Source organism: Peromyscus californicus, unplaced genomic scaffold (assembly GCF_007827085.1).
Source record: "Peromyscus californicus insignis strain IS unplaced genomic scaffold, ASM782708v3 Scaffold_3__1_contigs__length_106647218, whole genome shotgun sequence".
Lineage (NCBI taxonomy): Eukaryota > Metazoa > Chordata > Mammalia > Rodentia > Cricetidae > Peromyscus > Peromyscus californicus.
In genome coordinates, this window is record NW_026294551.1 from 34,940,215 (window position 1) to 34,957,951 (window position 17,737).

The 17,737-nt window shown below is 51.0% G+C and overlaps 2 protein-coding genes and 1 long non-coding RNA gene across 4 annotated transcripts in view; 1 reads left to right on the top strand and 2 right to left on the bottom strand.

Annotated features, from left to right (window-relative positions):
- Nucleotides 1–218: 218 nt before the first annotated feature.
- Nucleotides 219–7,311, bottom strand: Supt4h1 (SPT4 homolog, DSIF elongation factor subunit). Its single transcript, XM_052756326.1, has 5 exons — nt 7,177–7,311; nt 6,552–6,658; nt 1,890–1,945; nt 1,434–1,487; nt 219–606 (listed from the first exon to the last, which is right to left on the bottom strand). The coding sequence occupies exons 1-5, from the start codon at nt 7,243–7,245 to the stop codon at nt 539–541; spliced, it is 354 nt and encodes a 117-aa protein (XP_052612286.1). The 5' UTR covers nt 7,246–7,311; the 3' UTR covers nt 219–538.
- Nucleotides 7,312–9,420: 2,109 nt separating this feature from the next.
- Rnf43 (ring finger protein 43) overlaps nt 9,421–17,737 on the bottom strand; it is a 72,909-nt gene continuing 64,592 nt past the window's right edge. For both annotated transcript variants that reach the window (XM_052756324.1, XM_052756325.1), the window contains 7 exons: nt 17,271–17,345; nt 17,028–17,159; nt 16,422–16,526; nt 15,072–15,233; nt 14,408–14,510; nt 12,434–13,798; nt 9,421–10,793 (listed from right to left, as the gene is read on the bottom strand). In XM_052756324.1, coding sequence (XP_052612284.1) covers nt 10,750–10,793; nt 12,434–13,798; nt 14,408–14,510; nt 15,072–15,233; nt 16,422–16,526; nt 17,028–17,159; nt 17,271–17,345 — 1,986 coding nt within the window. In that variant the 3' untranslated portion in view covers nt 9,421–10,749. The remainder of the gene's footprint in view (nt 10,794–12,433; nt 13,799–14,407; nt 14,511–15,071; nt 15,234–16,421; nt 16,527–17,027; nt 17,160–17,270; nt 17,346–17,737) is intronic.
- LOC128121557 (uncharacterized) overlaps nt 10,750–17,737 on the top strand; it is a 35,148-nt gene continuing 28,160 nt past the window's right edge. The window contains exon 1 of the long non-coding RNA XR_008222216.1: nt 10,750–10,921. This is a non-coding gene — a long non-coding RNA (uncharacterized LOC128121557). The remainder of the gene's footprint in view (nt 10,922–17,737) is intronic.

Genomic DNA, 17,737 nt, shown 5'->3' on the forward strand with positions numbered 1-17,737 from the left:
GGGCCGAGGGTCAAGGGCACCAAGGGGCCTGGGGATTCCTTCAGAGGAGACTGCTGCATCAGGTCTAGAAGGGACACTTGACTTCCAGTCAGAGGGGTTACCTTGCCTCAGGACAGCAGGCCAGAGAGAGAAAGGCCTCAGCTGAGCTGCCTCAGAGCTCACAGGGCAAGTGAGCCCTCACTTAGACAGGAGCACAAGGCATGGGCCACAGCTTCAAGTACATCCCAAAAGTTCCTTTTATTGGTATTTGAACCGGAGTCCTGTCCATGGACAAAGTCAAAGTCTTGGACAGAGGCAGGAAACCCAGCATCTTACTCTCCCCTCCACACAGTCTCTGAGAATCCACCAACCCAGACACTCCCACTTCACCAGTCGTCAGAGAAAGTGAGATGACTCAAGGGCCGGATGTGCTGCTCTCACGGGAGTCTGCTGATCCGGAGACGGAGGGCAGGGAGGACTGGAAGTTCCGCCAGTTTTGTTCCACAAGAAAAGCAGCACAGGCCAGAAGTAGAGAGCAAGACACCGTGGGCTGCCCTAGCTAGGTCTTTATTGCCGTGTCTCGGGATTTGTAGGCCACTCCTCGACTTTTCAGCTCCCGAACAATTCCTATGACAGGAAAACAAACAGTCCCATGAGAGAGTCCCGAGGATAAAGCCACCCACCTGCCTGCCACTGTGAAGTGGGGTTGCCTGGCTATTAGCTAGGATTCAGGAAAAGTGCCTGGTAAATGTGGGGCGTTTACCCAACCACCCCCACAGTTCCCCAGAGTTTTCTTGAGTGCGAGCAGCAGGAAATATTAGAAGGATTTATTGCGGAGAATCTTGTGGAGATAAACAGATAGAAAATAAAGGATAGCTTCGAGAGGGTCTGGAACCTATTCCAACCACCCTGACTGTCTCTGCCCCAGGGTTTTTATAGAGACGCCAAGGGGTGGAGCAAAAGACCTCCTCCCCCAGCACAGCCAAGTGCAGACCATCCCAGACACCTGCACTCAGGCCCGTGGTCCTAATCATCCTCTATGCGGACCTGCTGGGTAAAGCCACGAGGAACCTGAGAACGGGCTCCCACAGGTAAAGAGCTCCCGGGAGGAACAAAAAGTAGGGCTCACACAGTCATCAATAACCAAGGTTTGGCTGGGCGGTGGTGGCACACGCCTTTAATCCTAGCACGCGGGATGCAGAGGCAGGAGGATGTCTGTGAGTTTGAGGTCAGCCTGGTCTACATATCGAGTTCCAGGACAGGCTCTAAAGCTACAGAGAAACCCTGTCTTGAACCCCCCGCCTTCCCCCCCCCCAAAAAAAAAACAAAGAAAAACCAACAAAGATATGGAGCCAAATGTCTGGGTGGTATCAGTCAAGCTATTGGTGTTAATTCACATAAAAGACTGGCTTCCGCTGGGCCCAGCACTGAACCACTGCTACAACTGTTATTACCTTGGGGCAGGCGACCAGTGACCGACACAGCATATACACCCGGCTTAAAGTTACCTGAGGGAGAAAGGAGATTACAAAGGTATGAGTTAGGACTGGAGACCAGTGGAGAATGAAGCTAAAATGGGAGGGAGGGAGGGAGGGAGGGAGGGAGGGGGAGAGGGAGAGAGGGAGAGAGGGAGAGGGAGGGAGGGAGAGAGAGAGAGAGAGTCCACGTGCACGCGTGGAGGTGAGAAGACAACTCATGAAGTCAGTTCTCTCCTTCCACCATGTGGGTCCCCAGGATCAGACTCAGGGTGTCCAGCCTAGCATTGCTGAGCCATCTTGCCAGCCCGACTTTTCTATAACTCCATCTTTCCCATCATGGGACCACACACCCCACTGATTTATGTCATCCCTGCAGACCCTCAGGCACATTCCCAACACTGTACAGGCCAGGATAAGAAGATGAACACTTACTGACTCGCTGCCACTTGGAGACCCAGCTGTCTTCTGGACTCATCATCGCAATGATTCTAGAGAGGGAACATGCAGTCAGCCTGAGCCTACCCTGTGGAGAGGGTACTGAGCAAGCAACAGCCCTGGGAGGGCAGTCTGCGGAGAAAGTCACCACTGGAAAGCTGGGAAGTAGTTCTAAGGCTGGGAAGGAGCGACAACGGTCTTTTAGTCTATGTCCCTGGCCAGCCAGTAAGAAGAGCGTTACACCTGATGGCCAGTACTGACTATGACCAGCCCAATCACTAGAGGCTAGAGCCTAGTGCAAAGGAGTCAAAACAATGGAGTGTCTTACTGGAATAAACGAGACTCAACCAAGCCCATCCTCTAACAAGCTGTGCTGTCTGAAATACACATGGAGACATTTCACAGATTTTCCCCAACTGAACTCGGAGGCTGAGATAACACACGTCAAGTACCCAGTACAGAGACTGACAGGGTAGACCAAGAGCCACTTCTTACGCCGACAATCTTTTGGCAGGTGGCTCTGATTCCATTCGCTGGCAGTGAGCAGAAAGGTGACTGAAGGGCTAGAAAGGTACCATGTGAGCAGGCAGAAAGGTGCCATGAGGAGCTACAGAGGTTATTTCTGTTACTCATCCAATAGTTCCGGAGTCTAAACTGTCAGATCTGCTGTAGGACCTGACTCGTGCTGACTTCCTCCCCTGAGACCATTCTGTTTTCCTGGCCACCACGCTGGAGTCTATGTTTTCACTGTGGTTTGAGTGGGACTGATCTCACTTCCAGAGTGGCACGAAGGTAAGGACAGCTCCCCGGCTCTGCAGACTGACCCAGGGCAGACACTTAGGAAGGCTCTCTTCCCACCACCAGGGCTTTCTCTGCCCTTCACAATCGAGCCTTTCAGTCCACAGTCCCTGTCACCCAAATGACTGAGCCTAGAGAGTGTCCACACGTCTCCAGACATACCGTGTTCCTACCCTATGCCTCTGCTTCAGTCACACTCCTTTGATTTGCAATGTTCTTTCTACCTCATCTCAATTTCCTTCAAAATCCTATAGTTCTCGTCAGGCCTGAGCCGGCAAGCCTGCAATCCCAGCTACTCCAGAGGCTGAGGCAGAAAGATTCAAGTCCAAGTCCGCTTGTTCAACTTAAAATGATGCTGTTTAAAAATAAAAAGTAAAAAAGAGGGCTCAAGATTCTCTCTCTCTCTGAGGTAGAACATTAGCTTGGCATTCACAAAGGCCCTATATTCAATCCTCAATAATATACATGAAATAATAAACCAGAATGTAAAAAGAATCTTCCAGTTCTGTAAGATAACCTCCCCACCCCCACACACACCTCTGGCTAAAATAATGTAGCCCTCACTGGTGCCATTAGCCTCTGACTTGCTTAGTCTTCAAAACCTAACACGCACTGGAATACACAACTCAACAGTAACAAAACAAACCAGACTTAAAAGTGGGCAAAACAGAACTGGGGACATAGTTCAGTGGGCAGAGTGCTAACCTAGCATGTCCTAGACCAGCTTCCAATGGGTGTGGCAGTGAGTACCTTTAATTCTAGCACTCAGGAGGTGGAGGACCATCCTCCATTACATACCAAACTTGAGGCTAGGTTGGGCTGTATGAGACCCTGTCTCAAAACAAGTCAAAACAGGATAACAGCAGGGAAGGGACTTTTTTTTTAAGATGTGGGGTTTAATCTCTAACATTGCAAAAAAGAAATTTTAAAACTGGCTTTAGCAATAAGAGACCAGTGTTATCAATTATTAGGGAAATGTAAATCAAACCCGAAAGATATTTAATCCCTATTTCTTATGGTGGCAATTATAAAGATATAACCCACAGCCATCAGGATGACTCTTAAAAAACAACAAAAAAACAAAGCCAGGCAAGACACACACCTTTAATTCCAGCATTTGGGAGGCAGAGGCAGGCAAATCTCTGTGAGTTCGAAGTCAGCCTGGTCTACATATCGAGTTCCAGGACAGCCAGCTAGGGAGACAGAGAAACTCTGTCTCAAAAAAATAAAAACAAACAAACAACACAATAACAACAAAACAAAAAACAAAACAAAACAACAACAACAAAAAAAAAAAAAACAGAAAGTAACCGGAGACAGTGAGGAGAGAAATTGGAACCTTTAAGCACTAAAGAGTTGTTATACTATGATACAGCAATTCTACTCATGGACAAACAGTCAAAAGCTCCGAAGCAGGGACTTAAGCAAGTATGTATAGATCATCTTCATAGCTGTATCTTCATAATGGCCAAAAGGAAGAATCCACAGCATCAACAGATAACAGCTTTAAAAATCTGTACTATACACATACATGTAATAAAAATAGCCAACTTAAAAAAGAAACTTTTGGGAGACAGGGAGCAGCTCAGTGATTAAGAACACATATTGTTCTTGAATAGGACCCAAGTATAGTTCCCAACACCACACAGGGCAGCTCACAACTGCCTGTAACTTGTGCTCCAAGGGGATCTGACGACTTTGGCACTTCTTAGGCACCCACATTCATATGCACATACACACATACATATAATTCAAAAAGAAAGATAAATCTTTAAAGCAACTTTTTTTCTGAGACAGGGTTTCTCTGTGCAGCTTTGGTGCCTGTCCTGGATCTCACTCTGTAGACCAGGCTGGCCTCGAACTCACAGAGATCTGCCTGGCTCTTGCCCCCCGAGTGCTGGGATTAAAGGCATGCGCCACCACCACCCGGCTAAAGCAATTTTTAAAAAGGTTAAATTGGTAAGAATTCAAAGTGTGTCTCTTACTCACAGCTCACTGTATAACTTTTAACATCTTTCAAAGCAGCTAGCATAGACTTTCACTTATAGATGGGAGCACCTCCATTTTAGACTTCGTATTTCCAGACAGGGTCTCATGATGCAACCAAGGGTTACATGACACTTGTGTCACCCCTAACTGAGCTTGAGTGCTAGGACTGAAGGAAGCATCAACACACACACAGCTTCTTCATTAACCATCAATCTTGAGTGGCTAATGAAGAAACAAGGAAAGGACTACGTGAGCGTGTCTTTGCAGGCACAGGACGTAAAGGTTCCAAATCACTATCTTTTCTGCCCAATATTTTATTCTTCCCTGAAAGAAATCAGGACCACCTTCATAGAACTTTAATAAACACTAGGCTTAAGCCCGGTTTATATGTGAATCTGTAATTGGCCTGGAGTCCTGAAGAAATTTAGCAATGCTACTGCCTGGGGGAAGAAGACCAGGCCATTCACACTTCTCTCATCTCCTTTGGTCCCCACTGGATCATGTTGCTGAAAGAAAAGTCCTCTCATAGGCCTCTTCAGCACTTGGGAGGCAGAGGCAGGTGGATCTCTGTGAGTTCGAGGCCAGCCTGGGCTACAGAGTGAGTCCAGGAAAGGCGCAAAGCTACACAGAGAAACCCTGTCTCAAAAAACAAAAAGATTATCAACTTTGTTTTATTATTATTTTTCTAGTTAACTAATTTGGGGGCTTGTGTGCCCTCTCTCTCTCACAGATGCAAGCATGCCAGGGTACATGCTTTGAGGTCAGAAAACAATTCTAAGAACTCAGTGCTCTCCTGCCACCTTGTGGGATTCAGGACTGAAGTCAAGGTTATCAGGCCTGCCATCAGGCATCTTTACCTGCTGAGCCATCTAACTGATCTTGTTTGAGACAGGGTCTCACACAGTCCGAGCTAGCCTCAAACACATTATGTAGTTGAGGCTTACCCTGAACTCCTGATTCTCTGGCTTCTCCCCCCAGAGGATGAGATTACAAGGGCAATCCACCATTCTCGCTAAAATAATATTCGAGGGCATAGTTTTTAACTGTAACCACACCTCCCTTTCCCTTCATTTTTAAAACAGATCTTCATGTACCTGATTTGGGGGAAGCATCAGGAATTCGACCGAGGGCTTTGTATATGGTAATCACATGCTCTCCTGTTGTGTTATACTTACAACCCTTCAACATAAGGATCTACCACCTCCTACGTCCTGTGCCAGGCAGTGGTGTACAAGATAAACACAGTGTCAACTATCATTGAACTGCCAAGAATAGGGAAGCAAAGCGGGCGGTGGTGGCGCACGCCTTTAATCCCAGCACTCGGGAGGCAGAGCCAGGCGGATCTCTGTGAGTTCAAGGCCAGCCTGGTCTACAGAGCGAGATCTAGGACAGGCACCAAAGCTACACAGAGAAACCTTGTTTCAGAAAAACCAAAAAGAATAGGGAAGCATTGTTAAACAAATACAGAAAGAGGACACATCATTTTAAATTTCCTTCTAGCCACTGTTTAAAACAGTAAAGACAAGATGAAATTTCAATATTTAACCAAATAAATCCAAAACATTATTTCAACATTTAACTAATCTTGAAAAATTAAGATTATTTGGCATTCTTTTTCTTCAAGCTGAATCTTTGCTCTCTGGTGTATATCTAACACCTAAACATATTCTAATTTGAACTAAGCACATGTCAAGTACTCAAAAGCCACAGGAAGCTCACAGCTACTGGTTCCGATGTGGAGAACTAGTGGATTTCAAAAGAACTGTTGAGACCAGCTAGTCTTATGACCTTAGAAATTTGCCCCATAATTCCTTCTTGGGCCACAGTCAACATGGTGCAGAGGGGAACAAAGGGGAACGGGAAGGGGCTTACCCATCAAATGAAGAGCTGGTGCAGTCATACACCATCTCTCTGTTGCCCTTCATCTGCAGGTATGCTTCACAATTGTCACACCCATCATATTCAAACTGGTCTATAGTCTGGAAAGGAAACAAACAAACAAACGAGGGATGAGCATGAACGAGGTCTTAATATTTCGACGAAGACAACCTCTTAGTTCTCTCTGTAGTCCAACACGCACTGCTGTCCACGACTATTCCTAAATTCCACCCTCCCGCTCCTGTCTTCTCTCATCACCCTTAATTCAGCTTAGGTACGTTTTCTAGTCTCCTTGGGGTCAGGCACTCTCTCCAACGACTCTCTCAGCTGCTCTGGCTCCCGTACAGGCCTTTCCTGTCCACTCCAGTCAGGAGTGTAAGCACTGGAGAGCCAAGCTTGTGCTAAGAGCTGGAAAGCAGGTACGATCACCCGTGCCCCCGGCAGACACGAACGCCCTGCTCACGTTCTTTCGACGTAAACAATGGCTCCCTTAGGCTTCCCACTCCCCCGGCGACCTCCCGGGACCTCGGATCTGTTTTCTCTCTGGGGCCCCATTTCACCCTCTTTCTCTCATTTTTGCCTCCTCAGTCGCTCCTACAACCAGGCCCCCGACAGACACCTTGACTAACGAACACAGCAAACAAGCCCGCAGGTGCCGCAGGTCCTTCGGCACCGTCTCCAGGGCCATCCTCACCGACACGACAAAACACAGAGAGAGAGACCGTCACAGGCGCCACAGCCGCAGGAAGTAAACACACCATTACCCAGAATGCCGGGCACTTCCTGTACGTAACTTCCTCTTCCGGTGCAGGCCGGGGTCCCTCTCCCCCTTGGAGGAGATGGTTTCTCCCGTCGTCGGGGACGTGGGCGGGGCAGCCGGCCGGCAGCCACCTGGGCCGCGCGCGCCCGTCACCTGGACTCGCGTGAGCGAGCGGAAGGCGGCGCGCTGGGGGTGGTCGGGCCCTTAGGGGCGGGGACTGTGGGGTGCGGTCCGCGCATGCGCAGGAGGCGTGGCGCGGAGCGGCCTGCGGAACTCAGCGCCGTCACGCGGGCATTTTGATGTGAACGTCTGGCAGCCGGGCCCTCCCTTCCTAGGATCCCCGATGAGAACCCAGATTGTTTTGCCTGTTTGCTTATTTATTGCGACAGCAAATGGTAATTCCTTAAGCTGGTCTCTCGGCCTACAGGACGGTGACCTTGAACTTCTGATCTCCCTGCCTCCACTTTCGGAGGGCTGGGATTACAGGCGCGTGCCACAAGGCCTGGGTATTTTACTTTTTTGAGACAAGGCTGGTCTGGTACTCCCTGCCCTCATGTCTCAGCCTCCCGAATGCTCGGAATACTTCACGCTAGGTTGTTTTAAAACGCGAGGCAGTGAGTCCTTGCCTTTCTGGGTCTGCAGACAAAACAAACCCGACAAAGCCCCGCCCCTTCTTGTAACTGCGAGAGCCTGATAGGGTTTCGTTGGCGGTCCCCAGGAATGCTAGCCCGAGCCGCGTCGACAGGGGTGGGGGGCACGCATATTCAATTCCTTCTAAAAACCTCTCTCGTTTGCGCTTCCCGGCTGATAATTTACGCTTTGTAAAGCTCTCGGCACATTTAGACATAATTCCATGAGAACATCTGTACATTAGATATCTCGCTTCTCACACACTCCCCAGCCTCAGCCGCCATTGGACAGTGTATGACGCAAAATCCCTGGCCTTCTGAACTGGGCACCCAGACACCTAGAATCCTGAGCAGACTATGCAGAAGCAGCATAAGGGATGGTGCAGTGTGAACAGAGCCAAGGCCCCTCCTGACCCTAGGGAATTTGTAGAGGGCACCAGATACACGTGCCGTTTGAAGGGACCCCCACAGGAATTCATACAGAGAAAGGACCAGTTCTCGGAGTGTAGACAAAGTGTAGTTACTGTGTTTATCTGAATCGGAGCGCTGCGATATAAATAGTCACAATCCCTGCTGTTCTGTCCTTCCAGCCTTTCTTCTAATTGAAACTGAACTGCCGCAAGACTGATTCTGGGTTGTCCCAGAATGCGTTCAAACGGGGTCTGTAACTGGGTTTTTAGATGCTTTCTAGCACTGGGAAATAGCTTTTCAGTTTGGAATACATTTTCACTGAGCTATCTCATGTAAGCCTTGTATCAACTCTGAAGGATGATCATTTTATTGATGGAAAAAGCCAGACACCCTGCTGGGGAGCTGGCTCAGGACCCACCACATAAAAGCTGGGCAGCTATAATCACAACACTGGGGGCCAGAGATAGGCAAATCCCAGGGGCTTCAGGGCCAGCCAGTCTCGTCAAAACAAAGTTCCAGGTTTAGTGAGAGACCCTTTTTATAGTTTTGTTGTTTTCTCCAGAGACACGGTCTATTATGTAGCTCTGGCTGTCCTGGAACTTGGTACGTAGATCAGGCTGGCCCCAAACTCACACCTGAATACACATGTGTACACACACATACACACATACCAAGACACTGTATTTGGTTAAGGTCACAAAGTAAGTCACTGAAGCATCAGTGTGAGCAACAGTACAATACAGATAAAGAACTGAATCGTGATGACAACCCAGGCATGCTCTGTTCTCTGATCCTACGAAGCCATGTTTCGGGGATTTAAAACCACCCTATCCTTATGAGCTTTTGATACCACAACATATGAAGCCAGACATAATAACAGTACATGCCTGTAATCCCAGTAATTGGGAGGGGGAAGCAGGAGGGTCAGGAGTTCAAGGCTAGTCTTAGCTATGGAGTGAATTTGAGTCAGGCTGGGCTTCAAAAATTCAACAAAAGGAAATAGAAAAGATGAAATCGTTATCCTGAGTGGAAAATCATAATGAAACAAAACCACAAAGACAGATCATATTTATGGATAAATATATTAGCAAATAAATACATTTCTCAACATAGTGCCTGATTCAAGCATCTTTCTGTCTGGTTCAGATATAAATACCCATGTGGGTGCCTGGGTGGGAGTCTCCTCACTGACTCTGAGGAGAGAAGTTTTCCGAGTAGGATCCGGTGTCCATTTTGCCCCCACATTCACATTCCAGGCAAGGATACTGCCTGAGGGGCTGACAATGGTCAGGATGCCCGGGGACGAAGAGCTACAGGAGGCCCCTCAGCTCTTGCCCACTTGGTACAAGCTGCCCGGGCCAACTTTTGGCTCCAATTCCATGTGTACACCTTCTGTTGGGTTGTGGCTTTGTATGGCTTAGACTGGGAAGGTGGGCCTCTGGGCCCTGCAAACCCGTGAGGTCACGTGTTATTCTTCTCCAGCTTGGCTCTGAGAACCTCTCTGAGAAGAAGTCTGTCCTTGCTCAGCTGTAATCTTGTTCTCTCTGCCTTCATCTCATCCTCCCTCTGCCCAGATGTTTGGTGGGGCTTCCTTTCTGCCTGCTTTGGGATTTAGAGACAGGTGTGCCTTGAAGAGGAGTTCCTCTCTGTTCCTGATCTCTACCTCAGGGGAACTGGAGTCGCTGGAGTGACAAGGAGTTTGAGAATCAAACTTTCACCCCAGGTTTGTCCTCACCTCTGGGGCCGAAGTCTACACCCTGGCTCCCGAAGCCTGCAACTCAACATCAGTTTCAGAGCAGGGAGGAAGAACCATTCCTCCCTGAGCACCAAGGCAGGCTCCGGCTAGAGAGGGCGCAGAGACCTCCCTAGGGACGGGGGCTCACCTAACCTCCTTGTTCTTTTGTGAAGAAGGAAAACGCGAAGCTGAAGTTGCCCCCGTGAAGCCTTGAAAGGAGACAAGAAGTGGCCATGCACTCAGGTGAACTCACTGGCATGTGTGCAGCTGATGCCCGGGGCAAAGGAGACCCAGCAGGGGACCCATCTGGGCTTGGGAAAAGAGCAGCACCTTGAGGACACCTGGACATTCACCCTAGCTTCCTGTCAGGAACTCAGCCTTTAAGGGACCCACCTCACAACTGCATAGTGGCTGGAGGTCTGGCTGGACACAGACTTTCTGCACAGTAGGTGTGTTCTGCACACAAGACTGAGAACTGGGGGCAGGAAACAGCACCTCCCGCCACCCACCATCACCACTCGTCTTCCAGTGGTCCTGGGAAGTGTGGCAAAAAGAGATGCTTGCCAATGCCCTCGCTTCTCCCAGGAGCAGAACCCGGTGCCGGGTGGAACCCTGAGTCATCTGGAGCATACTGTTGTTGGTTGGAGCTGTCTCACATCACACAGCCTGTTCACACAGTTCCTCAAGCTCCTCCTCCGAGCCTGCAAGAGAAGACAGGAGAGAACAGAGGTCACTGAGGGTCCAGCTAGTCTCCTGCTAATCCCACCTGTGGAGACTGTGGCTGGGAAGGGACCACAGAGAGGGAGAAGCGGGAAATACGTCTGGAAAGGTGAGTAGGTTGAAAGCTGAGAGGGGCCCTTTGGGAAAGGAGAGAGAAAAACAAACCCAGAGAAATACTTACAGCAACCGCTGTATGACCAGTACTTACTATTCATTCATTTACCCAATAAATATTCATTAAGCATTCACTGTGAACTTGGCTTGCTACCATTTGCTGAATAGAATCTCCAAAGGAATAAGCTGGGAGAGAAGGCATGCATGCACATGGATATTATGACAGCGGAACAGAACTAGGGTCTGGAGAGATGCATCATGGGAGGAGAGAGTGCACATCTGGGCATAGCAGTGAGGAAAGCCTTTCTGACTGAAGATTCTCGAGCTGGAGTTGGAGGAATGGTAGAGCTGGGTTTGTAGAGACAGGGAATTTAGTGGGGTATTCTGGGCAGCAGGAACTATATAATTAGTGTTTACCCAACGTGACAAGCAGAGGGCAGAGGAAGGGGAGGGAGATGGGAGCTAGCTGGTGCTGGAGCCCTGAAGGCCACATGAGGTTAGATTTTTCCTTCCTGTGGACATAACCGAATGTTTGGTTCTAGACAGTTCATTGCAAGGCTGGTGGCCCTGGAGGGGTAGAGGGAGCTGCGCTGCCCAACCGAGTGTGACCGCAACCCTAGGTGTGCGGCCCTCTCGCCTTCACGGCCTGTCAGAGGGAGGCTCCTGCTTTGACCTTCAGGCTGTACTCCATGTGGGTAGGGGCTGTCAGCAGTAGACTCGGGGAGGGGACGACAGAGGAGGCGGAGGCACGGCCAACAGTGGATGTGAGGACCAAAGAAAAGGGAGACACCGCCTCCAGAGCAGAAGGTGGCCAGACTCTGGCAGCACTCAAAGCAGACAGGACAGAGTCCACAGGGAACCATCAGACACCACACGGCTGTGGACACTTCCGCCCCACACACTAACTGTTTGCATGCATACTTCCCCATGGACCTGGGTCTCCTGGAGGGCAAGCTCTGTGTCCTCAGAAGCCTGCCTAGAACCTAGCAGATAGCAAGCATGTAATCAGGAGGAAATGAAGAGATGAATGACAGTAGCTCTCAAGCCCTGCCTCCAGGATCCCAGGCCTTGTATTGCAGGACCCCTGGGATCCTCTTTGGAGGGCGAACGGTTCTTCTAGCCATGGCTATAGGTAAAGACGTGTTCCGTTCATATAATGCCTCTCAAAGGTGGGAGGGGGTGGGAGGTGAGAGCCTTGGAAAGGGAGGATGGTCTGGGCAAACACATCAAAGCTTTGGCTTAGAGCCAAGGATTTACCTTGGTGCCATTGGTTGAGACACAGAAATGCCATGAGTTCCCATGAAAACATGGCTGGCCTTATTAACAAGAGTGTTTGGAAGAGAAGGGCCCCCGGGGGAGCGGGGAACCACCTATGATTCCTGTGCTTCAGATAAGGTACACCCTCCTCAGCTTTCAACAACCCCTTGGATGTTTTCATCTGCCCTGTGACCTCCAGGTGTAAACCCCCCCCCCGCCCCCCAGAACACCTGCTTCCCTGAAAACTCACCAGGCTGGGCTGGCAGCACCTGGCAGTGTGGATAAGGACATGGTCTGCCCTCTGGCATGTCAGAACTCCACTCGGAATGCCCCTCTCCAGGAGAGCATGGTCCCAGAGGCTGGTGGGGGGGCAGATACAACCACACTGGCTGTGAACTGGAGTAACAGGGCCCTGGGGCTTCATGTAGCAGTCTCCTGTCCTGGCCCGGAGGCCTGCAGATCAATGGGTGAGCCTCTGGAGGCCAAGGGGATGCGAGGCTGGGGCTGTAGTGGGAGAAAACCTGGCAAGCTGGGTGCACAGTCAAGTCCTGGGGCCGAGAGGTTGGCAAGGGTTCTGAGGGGCCACCCCGCCGTTTTCTTTGTGGGTGTCGGACAGGGAGGCTGGATTTCTGCAAGTTCAAAAGACTGTTGGGGTTGGAGTTGGGGCTGGGGCTGGCAGCTTCTGCTAGGCCAGGAGCTAGCTCTGTCAGGGACCTGGGCCGTTGTGTGTTGGGGAGCATTGAAGAAGCTGCTGGGTTGGGTGTGGTGAACTTCTGGTCCGAGAAAGATGGCTCCAGCTGGAGCTGAGTCTGAGAAGCAGTAGGCCTGGACTGAGGGACCCCAGTTTCTGGGCCAGGCTTCCTGCCATGCCACTGGAACCGCTTTTTATAGTGGTGGTGGTGGCGGTGGTGGTGATAGTGGATGTGGCTGGAAACCCGAGTCTCCCCTGTGGGCACCACTGAGTCCAGGGAACGGGGTCGAGAGGTCACACTAGGCTGCTGCATTCCTTTTCCTCTGAGATCCCCTTCAGGGCTGCAGTATACCAAGGGGTCAAAGTCACTGCTCAGGGAGCTGCGGAAGGTGGAGCTGCTACCGTGGATCCCCTGCAGGCTGATGTCTGTGCAGTTGACCACTGAGTCACTGGAAGAGCCATGACAGGGCCCTGAGCTGGAGTCACTGGCTGGCCCATCTGCCAGGTAGCCGCTGCGTTCTGTACAGTAGCTTTCTCCAGACCCACTACTGTCGTGAGGCCTGGCCCGGCGTAAAGCCACTGGGCAAGCCGTGGGGTGCTGAGAGGTGCATCGGAGGCGGCTCAACCCCCAGCCCCGTGCATAGGGCTGCTGAGATACTGCCAGGTGCTGTTGTTCTGCTGGTGTCCGGAGATGTGCAGCCCTGGGGAGACGCTGATGCCGAGAGCCCATACTCGGCTCCTGGGAGGGTAGGAAGGGTCTAGGTCTTGGGGGCCGGGCCACTGAATTCCTGGAAGGGCCCAACAGGTAGGCAGAGGGGAGATGATAGTGGGCATGGCCAGGATGCTGGCGAATGAGGTGGAGTCTCCTGCCTGGTTCCTGGTAAGATGGAGAGGCTCCCAGGGCCTGGGAAAATGAATCTCCCTCTGGGAAAAGAACGAAGAACATGGACATTTGATCTCACAGACACAGACTTCATACAGAGAATGAACTCAGAAAGGCATAGCCTCTCAACTCAGTTTGGGGAACCAAGACCATCTAATCTAAAACCTACCCCTGCCTGGAAGTAACTCCTCCTCTTCATTAGGCTGTCAATCCCTGCTCCTCCCGCCTGCCATTTGTGGCTCTATCACCCAGGGCCACCATTAGCTCACACTGTCCCTTTGGATGGACTAACACAAGGTTCTTTTTCCTCAAGATATGGATTTCATGTCCATCTTTGAGAAAATTGCTATACTGATTTTATTAGAATAGGGCCCTTATTGCCAGAACATTAGAATAATGAATTCACAAATAACCGGGATTTAGAATCGACAATGTTGTCATGGAGACACACTCTTTAAGAAAATGAAGATGGCTTCCGTATGGCCAGCCCTCCCCAAGAGACAAGGTGCTCTTGAGCAGTGTGTGGTGAAGCCACCGTGGTGGCAGCTGCTTGTCCTCAGCCCCACAGTAGAAACCCTTTCCCAGAGGCTAGCTAGCTATGTTCTAGATCCATCTGTGTGCGTGAGGGAAGCCCTTGGTCCACCTCCTACCTACGATGTTGAACATGCAGAGGGGGCAAGTCCGATGCTGGTGTAGCCAGGGGTCCACACAGGTGCGATGGAACTCATGGTGGCAGGAGATGACCCGGAGCTCCTGAAGCAAACAAGAGTGTCCCCATCAAAGGTTACAAGGATCCCCCTAACGTTCCTTTCAGTCACCTCCTTACAAAGGAACAGGAGAGTAATGGAGGAGTGAGCTTTGGTAGCTGGTGGATTTGTGTTAAGCTGCATGACTTTGGGCAAGTTTTTTCTCTCTCTCTCTCTCTTTTTGGTTTTACTTTTTTTTTTTTTGAAGATAGTCTCACATAGTCCTTGACCTCTTGAGCATGCTTTTCCTATCACCCAAATGCTGGATTAGAGTCATGCACCACAATGCTTGGCTCAAGTTTCTTAACAGTTTCTGCTGTCAGTGAGGATAAGAACCCAATCTACTCCCCACCCTCCTCTGCCATGGGGCTAACACGAGATAATGGGTTTAAAGTGCCATTGTGGCCTGACACGAGGCTCCTTCTCAACAATGCTGATGCTTTTTCTTAGAACATGCCCAAGTTTAGGAGCAACACATAGGACCCAGATGTAGTTAGGATGCAGTCCTACCTAGACCTGTCCACGCCTGCCCCAGCTACCGCCTCCATCTCAGCCTGGCCCACCTCACCTGCCCCTCTGAGAACTCCTCCAGGCAGATGGCACACATAGGGGCCGAGCTGCAGCTACTCCCTGAGTCTGGACACTCGGCTCGAGCCCGCCGACAGCTGGCTTGGTACCTCCTGGTGGCCAGCTGGCTGATGGCCCAGGCCGTCTGTTGCCGAAGAGGGTCCTGGGAAGAGGAATGGTGTTCAGGGGGAGGCAAGGGCTCTGTTTCCCTCTCCTCTGGGCCACAGCCTGGACTCAGTTCCATCACCCCATTAGATCACACAGCCACATGACTGCCCTTGGGGGAGTATCCCTTCAAAGCTCATGCAGAGCTGTGACCTTCCAACCCACCACCTTGCTATATCCCATTATGCTTTTCTTCCTTTGATGACTCTTGAGAGAAACTTTAAAAATGATTATTATTCTAGTCTGTGTGCATGGGCGTTTTGTCTGCCTGTATGTCTGTGCACCATGTGCGTGCCTAGTGCTCGTAGAGACCAGAGAGGGTGTTGGATCCCCTAGAACTGGAGTTACAGACAGTAACTCCCATGCTCACCCACCTCTGGTCTGTGCTATGCTGTCATTTTCTCTATGCAGACTCACCTGGACTGGTTTAGAAAAGGTTAACTAACCCTGTCTCCCCTGCCCGCGGGCTCCTCTGCACCTCCTTCCCTGTTCTCTGTAGACTCACCTGGACTGGTTTAGAAAAGGTTAACTACCCCTGTCTCCCCTGCCCGCGGGCTCCTCTGCACCTCCTTCCCTGTTCTCTGTAGCAAGCACATGCTGCAGTCAAAAATATCACACATTTCACTTCTTTTAGTGCCTGTTTCCTCCCACTAAGATGAGAGCTTCTTAAGAGGGAAGGATTGGGGCTGGAGAGATGGCTCAGCGGTTAAGAGCACTAACTGTTCTTCCAGAGGTCCCGAGTTCAATTCCTAGCAACCACATGGTGGCTCACAACCACCTGTAATGAGTCTAGTGCCATCTTCTGGCCAGCAAAGACACATGCAGGTAGAACACTACATGAAAAATAAATATTAAAAAAGAAAACAAGAGCGAAGGGTTTTTGTCATTTTTACTCACAGTACTGTTTCCAGCACCTGAAACTGATATATATTACTCAGTATATATGATGGATGGATGGATGGATGGATGGATGGATGGATGGATGGATGAGAGATAAGAGGAAAGGCAGCCTCAAACCATCAGAGAGCCTAGAGTTTATTTAGATAGAGACTGTTTCATAAGGCCACCTGTCTGCCTCACCTTTTTCTTCCCACCTCCACATCTGTACCCAAGCCCTCCTGTATCAGGCAGCCCCCCCCCCCCCCCCCCCCCCCCCCCCCCCCCACCCCCCGCGCTCCCCACTCACCGGTCTGCTGTGGTGGGGCCGACATCGGATGCGTAGCACTGAAGCCAAGATGATAACAAAGATGGTACCCACCACAGTCAGGAGGATCCACACGTCATAATCTGGCTGGGGATGGGGGGGGGGGTGGGCAGAGAGGAGAAAGGGTCACACTCCAGAAAGAGCCAGGCCAAGTCCAGAGGGAACACTGGAGTAAAGAGATGGAGCTGAAAGATCCCCTGGGCCTCCCGCCTGAGGGATGGATGAAGGGTGGGACTGGAAGGACTAGGTAGTCTCTCGGCCTTGGGGCTGCAGGAGAGGGATCTCTAGATGCAGCGGTGAGACGTCTTATCTGGAGACCCATGTGTCTGCAGGCAAAGGAGAGGATCCCTGTGTAAGGTGGGAGCTATTTGCTGGAGAACGGCAGGGGTCAGAGCCCGCGCCAGGCAGGCAGGCTTCTCTACTCTATGCCATGAACCCACAGGGCTGAAAGCAGCTTCAGGATTCACCACAGCCAATCTGTTTACCCCGTAGACAAGGCTCAGAGAGTGGGAGAAATTCCCAGAGATACGTGGCTAGGGGCTGAAGCGGTTTCCAGGGGTCTGGTGGACTGAGGCCTGATGGGCTTACCCAGGCTGGGGGCTCCTTCAGCTCAATCCTCACATGGGCCTTCCGATTCTTGTACACAAACTCCATCAGCTTCTCGGCATCATTACCCCAGATCAGCACCACTGGCCAAGTCAGCCCCAGGGGCTGCCTCAACTGCAGAGAACAACAAAGTCCCACAAGGGCTCTTGTGACTTCTGCTTCCCCCAGGAATCCTACCTTCCTCCATCGAGACCCTTCCTGGAGCACCCGCATGTCCCTAGGCACCTGCTCGGCAGCTGATCGATCCTCGGTGATGTCGAAGAGTACCGCACTGGCTCCTCGCTCGCCAGCCATTCGGGCCTGCAGAAACACAGCAGAGGGTTGTCTGGAGCCAGACAAGGTCACAGGCCAGCCATGGGGAGCTCTCAACCCTGAACACACACACGCGCGCATGCGCGCGCGCGTCGCATCTCTCCCTAGGATGTGCACCCTGTGCACTCACATGTATGTGTGGAAGGAGTCAGGGAGCCTGGGATCCCTGGCTGACCCAGCCCACTGCCTTCAAAGAATGGCGTTCAGTCTTTCCCTGTGAAATGGAACACTCATCCAGGTTTTTCTGGGTGCCAGTAAGCCAGCTTTGGTTCTAGGGTAAGATAAGCCCCTGCTCAGGGATCAGGCATGCTAGAACAAAGGGCAGGGAGGGACCAGCAGTTGGAGGGGGAGAGAGAGGACATGGGGAGAGCAGAGGAGGA

Coding starts and splice junctions, on each gene's coding strand:
- Supt4h1 (XM_052756326.1), bottom strand. CDS start 7,245: ATGGCCCTGGAGACGGTGCCGAAGGACCTGCGGCACCTGCGGGCTTGT. Junction 6,659..7,176: donor TGCTGTGTTCGTTAGTCAAG/GTGTCTGTCGGG, acceptor TTTCCTTTCCAG/ACTATAGACCAGTTTGAATA. Junction 607..1,433: donor CACTGGTCGCCTGCCCCAAG/GTAATAACAGTT, acceptor TTCCTGTCATAG/GAATTGTTCGGGAGCTGAAA.